The sequence below is a fragment of the Xiphophorus hellerii genome, chromosome 16, assembly GCF_003331165.1.
Source record: "Xiphophorus hellerii strain 12219 chromosome 16, Xiphophorus_hellerii-4.1, whole genome shotgun sequence".
Taxonomy (NCBI): Eukaryota; Metazoa; Chordata; class Actinopteri; order Cyprinodontiformes; family Poeciliidae; genus Xiphophorus; species Xiphophorus hellerii.
In genome coordinates this window covers 24,680,827-24,697,944 of record NC_045687.1, presented here as the reverse complement: position 1 = coordinate 24,697,944, position 17,118 = coordinate 24,680,827, and the positions used below count along the sequence as shown (strand labels likewise).

Here is a 17,118-nt window from a genome sequence, read left to right as displayed (position 1 = left end):
TGTAGAAAGACTTGATGTTTTTTTAATAATGGACAGAGACAGTTGTGTAGGTTTTACTTTATGATGATGATATAACAGTTTTTACTCCATTCATAATATTTCTCTTCCAGGTTATTTGACTTTTATACTCAAACATCGAGAAATAAATCATACAGAAACATAATTTCTACAACAAAAAAGTAATTTCTCTAAAAAACATTCCCTTGTCCATCAATTTAAACATCTGAAGACAAATTCTTCTAATACATCACATGTCATTCAGTCAAACTGATTCTAATTGCACAACATAAGAAACCAAATATTCACAAGTTCCTCAAATTGATTTGCTTTTAATGAACAAACTCAGTGTCACTTCACTGAAATGAAAAGGTAATTTTGTGCTAAATAATCTTAACATGTTTTATCAGTCAGAATTATACTGTAACTTCTGGAGTTTGACCAATACAATGTGAACAGATACAAAACTTACAATCATCCTAATTCAGTTTGAATCTCACAGAAGCAGCTTGTAGTGTGAGACTGAGTGTTGCTCAACCTGTAAAGAATCAGTTTACACTGCACAATGATATTGCACTTCCAGTTACTTGTGATGAATTCCAGAGTTTATACCTAAATACTCATGAGATAACGTTATTTTTGCCTGTTCTTGATTCTAACCGGAGAGCTGAACTGTTGTTCAGAAGGAAGACTTCAGTGGCATTTTTCTGTCACATTTCCACAGATAAAATCAACACTTTGACAACTCCTTTTGTTCAGCAATGCCGTTTTTAAATACAGCACAGGGTCAGGAGGATGAGCCAGCTGAGGCTGCACCAAACGCCACAGAATCAGCAGAAGGCTTAAAAGGAAGTGGGTTTTCCCTCCAGCTGCTCTATAGAGCTGCAATATACAAACTAGACGGTGAACTAAAGCAGCATTAAGCTGCATCCACGGTGCCATAATGACAGAAACTTAATTTAGTGGAGTTTACACACAAGAAGAAGAACGTAACACAGCAATCAAAGGTAACTATTAGGCAGCATTTTGAAAATGAATGATAATGTATACAATTAACCATGATAACTAATCAAATTCTGATATTGTTTTATTTGCTGGAAAATATAAAGTTACATACTTTATATTGTGGTTGGATATATATATATGTTCAAATGAATGATTTTAAAAAAGTGATTTTTGAAGCGACGTACATCCTTAATATGTCACAAACACACATTAACAGAAAAAAGTTGCATTGGAATCACTGGGACCCTGTCACCTTAGAGCATTTCAAATCCACCCGTTTCCCCTCCTTCACCAGCACAGCGCCCCCTGCAGCCGCTGGAGTTCCTCCTTCCAGACGATTCAGTTCAGGCCCACGTGAGCCGGACTGCTGCTGTTAGTCCAGGTTCTTCTCAGCGTAGAGAATTTGACAGTACATCTGCATGGAGAACACCAGGGCCAAAATCTGTCGAGAGGACGAGTCGCACGGTCAGAGAGCAGCGCTGCATCTTTATCAGTCTAACACTGAAACCCACTAAATGCTCTATTTGATCCCAACTTCATGTTCTGAACCCAAAGTCAGAAAACTAGTGGGACTTATAAATTGTGCTCAATGATCAAGCTAACATTGATCACTGCTAGAATGACAAGTTATTCACCGCTCTGCCCTTTATACATTCAGTGAAAGGAACATGGTTACAAAGACTATTAAAAATTAAGCAAACAATAAGAACAACAACAAAAAACATGTTTATATTTTACCAAATAAAACTGGAGTAAATACTTTACCAATCAGAACCAAGTATTTCATATATCTACTAGGGATGCTCCGATCAGGTTTTTTGCTGCTGATTCCGATACCGATCACCCATGAGGCCGATCACCTGGACTGGATGTTCATTTTTCGTGTTAGGTATAAATGATACTATATGATCTGGCGAAATTTTAAAAATGATCTGGTAATAAATTCACCTAATTTAGACATAAAACATGCAAAAATATTTGCAGGCACACTACAGCAGCTACTCAGTCAAAAGGACAACTGAAAAACCTGCAATCAGTAAAGCAATATTTAACAGTAAGGCTCTCAACAGCCTAATTTATACATAAATGAAATAAGTCTCATAACACTGCATATATCAAGTAATGTCAAGTAAAAAGAGGAAACATTCATTCAATGTCAAACACAGGTTGCATCAAAATAAACAATCCTGAGTTACTAAATCAAAACTTCCTGAGAACATGGCTGTTTTGTTCTGGTTCTGACTGAGCTGAGTAATTCTGCAGAACACAGGAGGATCGATCGGCACACCTCCAACACCTACAATTAACTTATGAGTAGTCATAAAGTAAATTCAAGATATCTCGTTTTTAGTTTTGACTAGTCATAATTCTAATTCAAGATATCTTGAATGATACCACAATATCTTAAATGTATTTTTAGATAGTAGTAAAATAGATTTGACAAGCGCAAATTAAATTCCAGATATCTTAAAATTAAATTATGCATATCTAGGATTGTAATTTTGACAAGTCAAAATTCCTTTTAAGGTGTTTTAGAAAAGTCTTTATCTTACACAGCCTTTCTATTTAATATAACTTAAATTAATATTCTGTCTAGTCAGGATGACATTACTGATATCTTGAATTAGTCAAGTGCCATATCTTGTCAAGTCAAAATGTTCTAGGCTTACGTAGCATTTTTAAAGTTCAATATAACAATGGAAAATAGAAAAAAATGAAAAAAGATTTTTGAAACTGCAACATTTTCAGCCCGGGAATGGGCTGACTGAAGCACTTTTAGCTTTCAGAGCCGTTTTGAGGGCCTTGTGTTTGTCGGAATAAACAGGAAATTCTTGGCAGATTTCTTACACAGTCTTCAAGCGAATGAAGTTTTGCATTCTCCTTATATATATTATATATATTCCTTTATTTAACCAGGTAAACCCCGTTGAGATCTAGATCTCATTTTCAAGAGGGACCTTATAATCCACACTGACAATTTTCTGACAGTTTTGTGCAGGACATCCAAAATTCTGCAGGAAATTGTTTGGACAACTCAGTGGCAGCACAAGGGAGCAAAGCAGCAATTCCCACAGAACCATGAAGATGAACTCTAAATAACTTGTTTAGACAGTTTAGCAGCAAAAAATAAATAAATAAATAAATAAAATTGGATTTTGGTGCGAGTTTCACTTTAAGTATCTTCATGCAAAATTAAAATGAGATAACCGGGGACCAAGAATCTTCATATGCTGGAGTTCAGCTTTTCTTGGCTAAACAGACTGAAACAGTTGTTAATTTCAACTCAGTTGTTCAAATGATGAGGACGTAGAGATAAAGTACCTGTACAACACCGATGCACACTCCAAACACCAGGACGGGCTGGATGTTGTCACTCAGCCAGTTTTTGGCCTTCGCAAAGCACCCCTGTTGCAAACATTCACACACAACATGTAGAGGAGACTGATGAGTGACAGCAGGTCAGAGGTAGAGGACTGAGGTCAGCACATGCATGAACAACAGGAGCTGGTCTTAAAATCTGCTTTTCCATTCAGGGCAGTTTCTCTGGGTGGAATGGTAATAATGCGTTCCCCAAACAGCAAAATGTTCATGTGCATCTTTGATCAACATGAATCAGTTTTCCTAGACAATGCATCTAGCTCAGTGGTTCCCAAAGTGGGTCCTGGAGGGCTGGCATCCTGCATGTTTTAGTTCTCTCGCTGGTTTAACGCACCTGGATCAAATGATGGCTGTTAGAAGGCCTAAGAAGAACATTGACATGGTGAAAAGGTTTTTACTACCACCAGGGAGAGAACTAAAACATGCAGGATGCCGGCCCTCCAGGACCCACCTTGAGCACCCCTGATCTAGTTCAACATTTATTTCCTAGAAAGTCCTGGACATCAACAGGAAAACATTCTAGTCTAGTCACTGCTGCATGAAGCCTACCTGATATGTAGACCACAGAAATCTGTGAAAATATTGAGCTCCTAGCTAGTACATGGGGATGATTGCCTGCGCTAAGCCCCTCCTCCTGACTCTGATTGGTTGTTTTTGGTCTGTGCATTCCTTTAGACGGCAAGAGCAGCACAGGGAGGAGGTGGAGGGGATCCATCTTTTCACAGATTATCTGTCTCTTACCATAGTGTCACAACACGGTGACAGTTTGAATAAATATGTAAAAAACATGTTTTTTTTTTTTATACAAGTGACATGCTGCAGCTTTAAATATCAACGTAGCCAAACTGCGGCTGACCTTTATTTTCTCTCCTGTGTGAAATGAGAGTCTTTTCTGGCTTAAATCTGTTCCTCCCACTTTATTGTCACTGACTCTCCCCCGTCAGTGACAGGAAAACATTCCAGTCTAATCACTGCTGCATGAAGTGCAGCAGTGATTAGCCCCCTCCAGCGACCCCCATCTCACTCTGACCCCCACCTCACTCTGAGCTCTAGTGAAATGTAGGCAATCCTGGTTCAACAGTAGAAAGGTTTTCCTGTTGTTACTGTCAGCAAATACTTGTGGTGCACAAACAAATTTGGGCATCTGGAGCACATTTAGCTTCCATGACAGAGAACCAACCCAGACATGTGTTTGGGAAATGTTTGGTGCTCCAAATGTTCCCTACAGAACTGAGCGACAGACCAACCTCACTCCATCCAGTGCACTGGTCTCTGTCAGCGCCGGGGCAGCAGGAAGAGGGCAGCGTTCCATTCAGCACTTCATGCCAGTCTGTGGAGTTGTTGACGCCACAGCATTTGAACTGCACATAGAGACATAAAGGAGGAGAGTGAGTCCTCTCTGCAACTTTACATAACTTCTGTTTGGCAGGCTGGTTCTGCTTATCTTTCATTACATTTTTTTGAGCATTAAAGTTGGTAAGCTATGCCTGATATCTGATGTCCTGAAAACCTTAGCATGCAAGTGGTTCTGAGAGAATCATGGGAGAGTTCGTGCGTACCATCTTCTGCACATTGTCCCAGGATTTTTTAAGTTCATGTTCTGAATTATATTTCTTCATGCCTTCCTTTAAGTCCCCCTTGGCATGTGACTCCACCTGAGAAAAGACAGAAAGATTCATAGTTACCTATTGAGACAATAGTTCACCGGTTTGACTCACGCCTCAGCTTCCTCATGTTACTGTTACATTATGCTCAATATCCCTGACCAGTCCCTCACTGCTCTAACTGGGAGTTAGATTAGCAGAGCAGCTGTAGCTTCACTGACACAAGGACGACACGGGACGACATGCATGACCTTCCAACAGTATTCCCACCCCTTAAACTTTGTCATGAAACGGTGAGACTTTAGAGTATTTCATTTGGAGTTATGCTATGTAAGGGTGTCCAAAGTGAGGCCCGAGGTCCATTTGTGGCGCTAGAAAGGATTTTGCTCGGCCCCTGACCACAAATCAAGAATGGTTAAAAATAAAAGAACCCCAACAAAACACAAACCAATTAAAGACCTCAAAAATTGTCTGATTTATTTATTTTTTTTTAAATAAGGCAACAGTCCAGAACCCTTTTTATGTTTTGGATTTGTAATTTACAGATTTCATATTTTTTGTTCAAAAGGTATAACTAAAAAAAGACAGAAATCAAACAAACAAAATAAAATGTTTCAAACATTTTTGTATTTTTAGTTAATTTTGTGGCCCAACCGTATTTTAAATTTGCCAGTTTTGTCTCTTGTGGCAAACCGTTTGGACACCACTGTGTGTATACTGTATGTTACAATTTTAAAAACAACACAATGCTTTCAAATTCTTTAATAAATATAAGTCTGATAAGTGTTGTAGGCGTTTACACTCAATCGTTCATATTACCACCTCTTACTGCAGTTTCTGGTCCATCCTCCCTCCATGTTCAGATGACAAACTGATCAGAGGTCTGGGTTGTGGTAGAACCTAACTCTGAATAAACCTCCACTATGTCCACCCTGACCTGCTGCTTGGTTTCCATGACGCTGCCCGTTCTCTGGTGTTCTCTATTAATCCTCAACAGCTGCATTCAGACTCAGGTTATGACGGGTGGACAACGTCTGGCTGCCACTCAGGTGACGCCTGAAGGTGTCTGGGTTTAAAAAGCCTGTCGCTGCAGAGAGGCCAGACGTCCACAGCAGCTTGAAGGCGTCAAATATCAAAACAATCAGATAGTCTTAATCTTCACAGAAGGTTCCAATATGTGATGAAATTAGTCAGAGTATAATTAATGCATAAAATAAAGTCTATCTGTAAACCTGAGCAGACATATCTTCTTCTCCTGTTTGTTTGGGTTTGTTTTTGCTCTCTTGGTGCAGATTGGAGGCTGAGCTCACCTGGTCATGGAGGTAGTATAAAACCAGAACCACGGTGATCTCTGTCAGGACCAGAATCAACAGGATCACAAAGAACTGCAAAACAGAGAAGAGCACATGTTGGGGTCAAAGGTTAGACGGAATTTAAAGCCGTCCTTTATAACACGGTGTTCTCTGTTTCTATAGTATCTCCATAATTATGTAAATGCTCAAATTCTTCCATGAAAAAACATTTTTTTAAAAGTTCTTTTTTATTTATTTATTTTTAAATGTAGTGTTCTTACAGTGCACAAAAGACAGCGCTGCTCTTTTAGAGCCCCGAGGCAACCCAGGAATCCTGTTACCATGGTGATGCCTCCAGCAACCAGCAACAGATTGGCAGCTGAGAGTGATGGGAAGGACAAGGGCAGAGAGGAAAACTCTGCCTGCGTGAAAGACAGCCAGATCCCGACGCCGAACAAGCCACATCCTCCCAGCTTTAAGGCAAAGGTCAAAGGTCAAAGGGTAAAGTCAAAGCAGGATCAACACCAGAGGAAACATAAATGACTAATTATCTTCCATTTCAGACACAACAATAAATGAAGAGTCCAGACGGCACTGTAACATTTTCTCTTATTATTATTGTTAGTAATTTATTTATTTTTACAATTTTGCTTAGAAAATTAGAACATATGAAAATAAGATCAGCAGCTTGTGACTGATCAGTGAAAATACTGACCCAGAAGATAAGATTGAAGACAAACATCAAGTATTTAACGCAGCAGAGGCACCGCTGAGACACAGACATCCTGCAAGACAGACAGACAGACAGACCAACAGCTTCACTGCAGGGTACATGCACTTCTGTTTTTGCATAATATTAAAGAAATAATTAGTAGAGTCAGGATCATAATTAAGATTTAAAAAAATATATCAGGATGAATAATAACACAAAATGTCTCTTCTATAGGGAATGCATTCACTTTGCTTCCAGATACAGAGCCAGCAGGATTGGCTGCTGACATTGTTCTTTAAATGGAATCGCTGGATTAAATGAATATAACTTGAATTTTTCTGTATTTGGGTTTGAATGTAAATGTGACTGTAATGTATTTTGTTGTATTGGAGGAATTGAGCTGAGCTCAGGGAAGGAAGCTGAAGTTGGATATGATTGAACTTGTTGATCTTATGAACCCAGGCTGTGGAAAGATTTAAAATCCATCAGGATTTTCTTTCACTGTGTGGATGATCACAGCTGAAAACCCTGACATATGCTTCTTGAGTGGTAACAACTCTTGTTTTCCAATTTAGAAAAAAATCTGTTATCTTTTTGATTATTATAATAGCCTGAAATCACAAAATACATTTTAGAACAGAATACATCGTATGCTATATTGAAGGTTTTCTTTTGAGTTCATGTTCACTCATTTTATTTTGAGCAAGTCTTTTTAAACTCCTCTCACCATCTATCCATGACCAGAGCACATTTCAACAGAAAACACATAGAACATATTTTAAAATTCTCATTAAACTTTAATCACTGAGTATAAATATATGTAATTATGTGTTTGTGTGCACATAGGCGTAAATCTTGGGGGATTATGAGGGGTCCGGACCCCCCAATCTTGGAAACGTCTAGAATTGTCGCCCCCAAAAACAATAATTGAAGAAACGTTTGCATTTAAATAATATCAATATGAAAAGACAAAATATACAAAAAAACCCCAAAATAAATCTGCCGTTTATCTCAGAAAAATAAAAGAATTAACTTTTAGGTCCCCCCCTACCATTATTAGAACAATGGTTCAGTGCAAAGTGGAGGAGGAGCAACAGCAGCGCTGAACGGCACAGGCTGCTGTAGTGAGCTGTTAGCTGTTAGCTGTAGCTCTGCTGCACAAATAACAACCCTCCACTAAGTAAATATGTAAAGCAAAAGACATGTAAATCTTTCATTTACATTCACTGCTCAATAGAGTGAAACACATTAACAATAAAAATCAAACTGCAGTTTGGCTGAATCATGATAAGCTGCCTCATTAGCAAAACTGCTACACTGCTTTCATAGATTTAAGCTTTTGTGTCAAAGGTAGAAAACATCTCATTCATATTGAGATTCTTTAACTTTAAGTTAATTAGAAGTTTGATACGGGAGGGGCGAGCTGAGCAAGTGACCAACAGCTCTGTGTTTGGGAGCCGAGAACAGAAGAGAGAACAGATAGAAAAAACAGAAAGTTATGCCTTTATTTCTCACTGTCTTCAACGTAGAGCCTTTAAAACCACACACAAAAAAAATCTGAATATTTTTCTATATAAACCCTGGTGCTTTAAATGTTATGTTTAAGTTATGATATTCCCCAGATATTTATTTCTATCTACTTGTTTGTTTTCAGTCATTCAGGACATGACAAAACTAAAAAAGGCTTAAAAATAAAGCAACTGAACAAGTTATAATTTAAATAGCCCATAACTTGTATTGAAAGCCATTTCAATAAAACAATATTAATGAGGAATTTTATTAAGAGCAGTTATTCATTAAAGCTTTTTTATTTAGAACCTTAATTTTTTGTAAAGGTGTAGCAGAGATTAGATCAGTCAGACTGAACAAAACTCGCATAGAAACAACATTTGAATTTTAGTTTTACTTCTCAACAGTTTGCTTACTGAGAAAAACACGTTTGATGTGCATTACTAGTCATTTTTGGTCCTGCAGCTTGAATATGGTTTAAAAACTTTTTAAACCACATCTTACATTACATTTCACTGTAACTTCGCCGACCCCCCCAAAATTGGTCTTAAGAAATGTTCCTGTTTATGGTCCCCCCCAATAATGAGATGGAATTTACGCCCTTGTGTGTGCATGAGCACGTTTCCACTCCAAGCCCAATCTGAATTGTCCTTCCAGCCACCCTGCACAGGAAGTCTAACTGCTGACAGGAAGGAAATTCCCTCCCCAGCTCAATAGCCCTAATTATACTGCTGAAGGCATTTCCCATGTCTTCTCTCACTTACAGCATCTTCCTCGGATCATTTCTCCACAAAGTAAAACCCTTTGCTTGAAAAAACCCTTAGGATCAGGGGTTGGAGCAGGATGTAACTGTAGCATAGCTGATGAAGCTCAGCGTAGCCTTGAGAAGTCAAATCTGAGTCATGAACAGGAAAATCCAAAATGGCAGCAGTGATAAACAGCTATGATTCCAAATAGAACAGCTTCATGAAAACTGACTGCAGTATTCCTGATCTGAGAAATAGAACAAAACGAACTTTCAGCTGGTGTCTTAATCCAATCCTTCTTTTAAACGTCATAAAACTATTATATTTGTATTTATTCGAATATTCATAGCCTTTGAGCATTTTATTTTTCTTTCATTTTAAAATGAAAGAAGTTGTGTGTAATTGTGAAGTAGAAGGAAATGGAACATGTTTTTTCCTTTTTTGGGAAATAAGAATCTGAAAAGTGAGTTGAGCATACATTCAGTATTCAGTTCTGTTTCTTCTGATGCACAAAATAAACTCCAACGTACTCACTGTCTGTCTTCACATGATTATAGACACAGCTCACCCATTTTTAATTTATTCTCTGGCCTCTGAGGTTTGATTGAGAGCATTACTGAACCAATACTGAACCAATACTGAATCAATACTGAACCAATACTGAAACAATACTGAACCATAACTGAACCAATACTGAAACAATACTGAACCATTACTGAACCATTATAGGTGCTTTACATACAAAACACATAAAATCAATTCAAAGCTGCAACAGAGCAGAGTCAGGTTCTACAGCAACATTCTAGAGCCTGACCAGTCCTTCATCTGGACATGAAGACCGGATGGACCAGCTGCTGACCTACCAGGACACAGACGTCCATCTGCACTGACTGGACAGGTGATCAGTAATCAATGAAATGGCTAAGAGGCACATTGTGACTCTGAGCAGCAGAAATCCAAAGCTGAGGTAGGAGCAGGAATCTACTGAAAGCCAGGCAATCTAAAAGTTTCTTGTAATAAAATTCCTGAAGAAAGAGCTGCATCAGTTGTTAAAAGATGTCCAGTTTGGACAGTCCACAAGTCCTTCATAGGAGACAGCAGGAAATGTAACCCTGCACTTCCCTCTGAAGGCATCCTTCCCAGCATCATGTTGTGGGATGCTGTTGGTCAGAGTGAGGTAAAGACAAAACAATCCTGGAAGCAAAGCTGTCTGAGGTTCAGCCACCTAAACCTCCAGATGCAGTGGAACCATTTAGATCAAGGCTTGCTCATGGGTTACAGCAGTCCAGTCAAAGTCCACAGCTAAATTCAGACCTACACTAATAGATGCTCTCCTTACAGGTTTGATCTTACCAGCAAGTAATTCAATCTGTGCAAATCTGGTTGAGGTTTCTGGATCTGCTGGATTTATTTGCAGTCAACTATGATTCTGTAAGGTGTGGACTTGGGATGAATCGGGGTTAAGACACATGTGCACCTTTTTTTTTCCCCAAATGGCAAACAGTGTTTAATTTTTCTTTCATGTCACGATTATCTACCAACTTGTGTTGGTCTTACATGTAACATATCAATAGAATGCTCTTAAATTTGTGGTGTGAATACTTTTGCAAGGCACTATAATCCTGGTTGAGATTTTATCATTACAACATATTATCTAACAATCTCATATAGTCGTCTCTTTATCAAAGTCGTTTCATGTTGAGCTGAAAACAGGAACTCCTGACCTCCATGTGGGCATTACCATCCAGCGTCAGGAACTCTACAACAAGCTCAGAGGGTTTTATCACTGTGACTGAGTGTCTGGGTGGTGACCCCACCTCGGCCTCCCCACCCCATCAGAGGCCCTCACCGTCCCTCAGGGGTCCAGGCTGTGGAAGCCCCTAATATTAGACCGAATATTCAGTGTTTGACTTGATCAGGACTCAGATCTCAGTAATTAATGTAAGAAGCAAAAATGAAACAACGTTATTACATCATAAAGTATCTATTTAAAATCCTAAGTTTGGAAGTTTCTTTTATCTGTAAAGTGGAACCTGGAGTTTGTCTTTACCTGAAGATGGCTCTGTCTTCTCTCGGTTCTTGTCCCTCTCCTCTTGAAGCCGAACTCCTTGACGCTTTGTTAGCTTGACAAACGTCCTGGATCTGGTTTCTGAACCGGCCAGGCGCCTCAGTCAGCTTTTCTTGCTCCTCTTTTCCTCCTTCCTGGGTAAACACAGTCTGCCTGTTTTTACTAGTTAACCTGTTTTTCTGCAGACTTGGAATTTAAACATAATTAGATGCTAAAAGGTTCACCGTATGTTTAGTGCCTTTCTTCTCACAGGCTTACAACTTTGTCTCTCCCACCTTCTTCCACTCTTTCTCTTTCTCTCTCTCTTTCTCCTCAATGTTTTCCAGATGTGTGTGTTGTTGCCCGTCCCACTCCGGATCCCTCCCCCTACCATTTTTTTTTTTTTTTTTTCACACTGCTGCTCCCTCCTTGGGCAACAGACTCCAGCTCTTAGTATGTCTTTCAAATTCCATTTTTCGCTTCTTTGTTCCAGAAATCTGAGGTCAGTCGCCTGTTTCCTCCATTTCAGTGACACGACTCGGCAAACATCAGAAGTAAAGTACTTTCTGACACAGCGGAACACACAGGCTGGTCCGCTTCCTGACCAAACAGCAGATTATGTCCCATAATCTAAAACTAATCACTGTATTTGAGGGATTTTATGTTTTAAGCCACTTATTTCAACTCATTTCAAACCCAAATTGTAAACTCTCCTGGGTCTCACAGAGGATTACATTTTAACCTACATCTATTAAAACCTTTGAAATGTATTCTTTTCATGATTGAGGAAAATAAAAAGCTGAGGATAACATCATGGGACCAGAAAACACGGAGCTTTGGGTAGATGAGGAGAAGATCACTGTTAGACTGAACTCTGGCGAGTTGAACACCAACATTTGTCACCTTAGCAAAACTGAAAATATATCAGAAAATGTTGTAACATTTAATAAATTACATATTCATCAGTCATAGACAATGTATTTTAGTTCTGTATCCAGGCTGCTGACAGTAAGAACCTAAATGAGTCAGAGGATTGTCTACAGTTTTGGTTCATTTCACATTCACTCCAAAACTCATCTATAGCCTTGGACTAATGTGATGTGGAGTCTGGATTTCACTCAACAGAAGCTAAACGTCTTCTGTTGAGTAAAAATCAAACAATGTTTGGACTTGGCTGATCTAACAATCTTTCAGAATCATAAAAACACGTCTGCTCTGATCAAACAGGCCTGCTGAACACAATCTGACCATTCCAGCCACTTTCTGCAGCATATTGCCAGATTCTCCCGTTTAGCTCCCTGTGATTTCCATTCTAGTCCTCTACTTCCGACTTTGTGACTTTTTCACGTCTGTGCAGGAAGGATTTTCTTCACTTTGCTCAGCCTGCCTGGTGCCTTTTACTTGCCTCATCTTTGAGTTTTCATTACAAACATCCTGACTGATGAACCTGTGAACATCACGGGTTCTTCTACAGTTCAGTCAGTAAGCAGGCCATGGTGTGGTGAGTGGTACTGAAATACACTTTTCACAAAACCTGTTAATTCATAATATAAAAATTACCATGAATTCTGATGGGTTTCAGAAGCTTTTTTCCATTCATTTGTCATACAGTGGACATATGTATTGTTTTATATTCAAGTTTTACTGTGATTTTTATGTTCAATTTGAATTTTATTTCATGTTTTTTTTTAGGAGTCTGTGTGGGGTTCAGACCTCACAGCTCCCCACCAGGGGGCGCCATGGAGCCGCTGGTCCCGGTGAACTGCGGCCCCCCTGCACGTCACCAGCCTCATCAGCCACTGTTCCATCCACAGAGCCATGTTTGCCCCCGCTGCTACAAAATTAAAGTTGCCTCGCTCAGTAAAAAACAATTTTCTACATAAAATGTTTTACCTTAAAATCCTAACAAATTAAGCTAAAACGTGTTTCTATTTTTCAGACCTTAGAACAAAAATGAATCCTCTATCACAAAATAAAACAAAATGCAGAAGGAGGTGAGCCTACTCTGTAATTATGTAAAATGAGAAAAACTAGGTGGTACAGTTTGAAGCAGTTCCTGTTAAAATCCTGTATGCAGAGATGCAGGTGGATGCTGGGGCCGGCTGTACAAGTAAACACAGTTCAGTACAGTTTTTTTTCCCCCACAGGTCATTGCTTCCAGGAATAACACTGCTGGTTACGATGCGGCTGATTGGCTTTCCAAGGAACAAACCGACTGCTCCCTGGTACCAGACGCTTGGTGCTTTTCTGAGCTGTGTGCCTTAGTTTTTTTCCCCTTTTCTTTTGTTCTTTTGTTTTTAAACAATTTTTATATTAGTGGTAATAAACCTTACTTAGAGAGGAACATTGTACAGCTCAAACATAAAAGTCCCCTGTACCAAATTAGATAATTCACATCTGCTGTTCCTTGACAGATTACAAACATTTATATACAATAATAAAACAGATCAGAAAATACATTTCAAATCGCTTCCTAATCACAGTAGACAAACATACAGAGTCACACAGTTAATGTTTACATATCTGAGCCATTTTTTAAAGATATTTTCAAGATAGATTTGAAAACTCTCAGAGCTTCTGCTCTTCACAATCATCAGGTGTTTTCCACTGATCACTGTTCCCTGGGTGTTGCTTCATTTCCTCCCCCTGGTGAAAACATCCTGGTCTGATGCTCAGTCGCTCCAATGTGCTACACAAATAATAAAATCCCAGTTTAAAAATTGTATTTTCTTAGGTTATCTATATCTGATATTTGATGAATGATATGAAACTCCATCATCCGGGAGGGACTCAGAGTAGAGCTGCTGCTCCTTCACATCGAGAGGAGCCAGTTGAGTGGCTCGGGCATCTGGTCAGGATGCCTCCTGGATGCCTCCCTGGTGAGGTGTTCCGGGTACGTCCCACCAGGAGGAGGCCCCGGGGAAGACCCAGGACACGCTGGAGGGACGATGTCTCTCGACTGGCCTGGGAACGCCTTGGGATTTCCCCGGAAGAGCTGGAAGAAGTGGCCAGGGAGAGGGAAGTCTGGGCCTCCCTTCTGAAGCTGCTACCCCCGCGACCCGACCCTGGATAAGCGGAAGAAGATGGATGGATGGATGGATGGATGGATGGATGGATGGTTATGAAACTTTTAAGTATAACCAAAAGCAAAAATGTATAAAAAGAAAAAATCTTTCGGAGGGTACGTGCTTTTCCACGCGGTCTTGTATATATTTGCTAATATAAAAATACTACTTGGATGAGAGCAAACTTAATTTCAAACCTGACTACACAGGTTGATGTAATAAGAGCTTTATAACTGAGAAATGGCAGTCGTCATGAATATCTCTTCTATTTCCGTCTCTGGCCTCCTCTGGTTCATAGACAAACTTATTTTTATGGTAGCATGACGGCTCCTTGGGGCTGAGTTTCTCCAGCGTCTTCCTCACAGTTTGAACTGTATTAATTTGAAATGGAAAGGAAGAGATTTTGTTGTATTTAGCATAGCCAGAGAATCAAACCCGATTTTCAACCAATTCTGGACAGAGATCCCGAAAACACAACCTACTGCAGGACAGACGTTTACAACTTTAGATCATAAAACACTGTAATAGAATTGATCAGGCTGATGTAATGTTAGCATGATTAGAAATCAAACAGTGACACAATGAGTCTTAGCCAATCAAATTTGTTAGTTCTGTGTTTGAGCCAATGATTAAAGGCATGTTTGTGGAACGGTGCCAAGCTGGCCGTGAATAGAACGTGACAGAGGCTTCTTGCAATGTTAGCAGCTTCACATAAACACATGCAGACGCTGAAGGGGAACGTCAGCAATCTGAGTTCATCCATAAGAGAAACAGTGATGAAACTGTAACCTGAGCCCCAGCTGGCCGTGTTTACTCTGCTGCCCTACATGTCCTCTGCCTGAATGTCTGCTCCAATTCAATATGATTAGAACACCAACAGATGAAATAAATGATTCTCTTTCATTTAAACACATTTGTTTGCAAAGATTTGTAAAAAATGAGTGAAGAGAATCTGTTATTTAGCTTAGATTTTTGAAAATACTGGAAGCAAGAGAGATAGACCTTAATCCTGTCCAATATGAGCTTTACTGATTCCTTTTAGGAAAAGGAATTAGTCAAAAAAAATAAAATAAATAAAATCACAACATGAATTACAAAGCAAATATATATCAGCGTTCAAGTCACATAATTTGGCTTATATCGTCTGAAAACAATGACAGAGTAGGGAAGCAATGATCTGTTCGCATCAAATTAGGAGTCATAACAGGTTTATGGATTTATTGTTTTTATTGAATTAAATTTTATCTGCTGATTTTGTATCTTTGCTTGCAAAAACGTAAACTTTTTCCACAAAAAAGTAAAAAAAGAAATTGTGTAAAAAAAGATGCATTTGTACATATTTGAGTGAAATAAGTTTTTTGTTGGCCAACAACAGCAAAAGGGAAACTTCTGGTCGGACCACAATCTCACCAGTGATAACATGACAAGCCAGAGGCGCATTGAAAGTTTCCCAGTGAACATTGAAATTTCCATCATGCATGAGATATATTGATGACCAGATCACACTGTGGGTCTTCATCTGGACCCACCGGGTTTGATGGAAGAGAAATACTGAGTCTGACCAGAAGAACAGCACAAACAAACACAGCAGAAGGAAACATGAGGCTCTTCTGTTATAGGACTGCTAGACAGGAACAGAAAGCACAAAATACTGAACAGGAACTTCATAACTTAGTCAGAACAATGAAGATGGAATGTGGATGAATCTTCCAGTATGTTCATAAATGTGACATGTGACATAATGTGACATAAAACCTGACATCAGATGAATGGATGTCAGACGATTTCCGTGACGACGAAGGAGTTACCTAGCCTGTCTTCAGATCTCTGTACCACAGAAAATCTACTGAGTCAGCTGAAGATCCAAGTTGCCAAGCAACACCCAAGTCTTAGTCTTCAGCATGGATCAATGAAGAGAGTTTTAATGAAACAGCAGGTTTCAAATCTCCTTCCTTCCTTCCTTCCTTCCTTCCTTCCTTCCTTCCTTCCTTCCTTCCTTCCTTCCTTCCTTCCTTCCTTCCTTCCTTCCTTCCTTCCTTCCTTCCTTCCTTCCTTCCTTCCTTCCTTCCTTCCTTCCTTCCTTCCTTCCATCCATCCATCCATCCATCCATCCATCCATCCATCCATCCATCCATCCATCCATTTTAATTAAAATGAATGAATGGACTGGTCTCTCAAATTGATTCTCAACTACAAAGTCAAAATTCTTTTAAGTCACATTTGACATATTCAGCATTTTTAAGGTAACGTTACTTGATTATGCTATAAAATGTCTGGAAAACACATAATACTGCTCCTTAAAGAAATATTTTTTAACAATATTCAGACCTATTATGAAGATTTGTGGTAAAACACATTATGCGTTTAAGCCTCATATCTCATATAAATAAAATGACAACAGTATAAACAAACACTGACTGGTCATTAGGACCTTGTGCTTATCTTCACTCCCTGTCTTCCTGTCTTCCTCACGTGTAAACCTCGGCTCACTCTCATGGTTTAGTTGTGTCACTTCTTAGGAATGACAGAAAGCAGGTGTGTGACAGCAGGCTGCTTAGGGAATCCCCCAGAAATAGGAAATCTTCTTTTCACAGCCGCCCACATACACAGCAGTAGATGCTGAGCATGAGCTGTCTTTAGCTTTTTGATGAGTAGCAGGGCATTCCTGACCTGGCTGAGCTGAGCTGAGCTCATGGGGTGTAAATAGCTCAGTGGGAGGGTCCCGGCTCCAGGCTGGGGTATATAGCTGATCTGAGACCAGG

The 17,118-nt window shown here is 39.4% G+C and overlaps 1 protein-coding gene across 1 annotated transcript; it reads right to left on the bottom strand.

Annotated features, from left to right (window-relative positions):
- Window positions 1-11,615, bottom strand: tspan4b (tetraspanin 4b). Its single transcript, XM_032588193.1, has 8 exons — window positions 11,295-11,615; window positions 6,993-7,062; window positions 6,559-6,750; window positions 6,296-6,370; window positions 4,941-5,036; window positions 4,629-4,742; window positions 3,325-3,408; window positions 1-1,444 (listed from the first exon to the last, which is right to left on the bottom strand). Exons 2-8 carry the CDS (start codon window positions 7,059-7,061, stop codon window positions 1,376-1,378), a joined length of 699 nt encoding a protein of 232 aa, XP_032444084.1. The 5' UTR covers window position 7,062; window positions 11,295-11,615; the 3' UTR covers window positions 1-1,375.
- Between the last annotated feature and the right edge of the window lie 5,503 nt (window positions 11,616-17,118).

Bases quoted from the DNA above. Each gene is read 5' to 3' on its own strand.
- tspan4b (XM_032588193.1), bottom strand. From the start codon at position 7,061: ATGTCTGTGTCTCAGCGGTGCCTCTGCTGCGTTAAATACTTGATGTTT. The intron at 5,037-6,295 runs GTGAGCTCAGCC...GTCTTTTCTCAG, and splicing joins TATACTACCTCCATGACCAG to GTGGAGTCACATGCCAAGGG. The intron at 4,743-4,940 runs GTACGCACGAAC...CTCTATGTGCAG, and splicing joins GGGACAATGTGCAGAAGATG to TTCAAATGCTGTGGCGTCAA.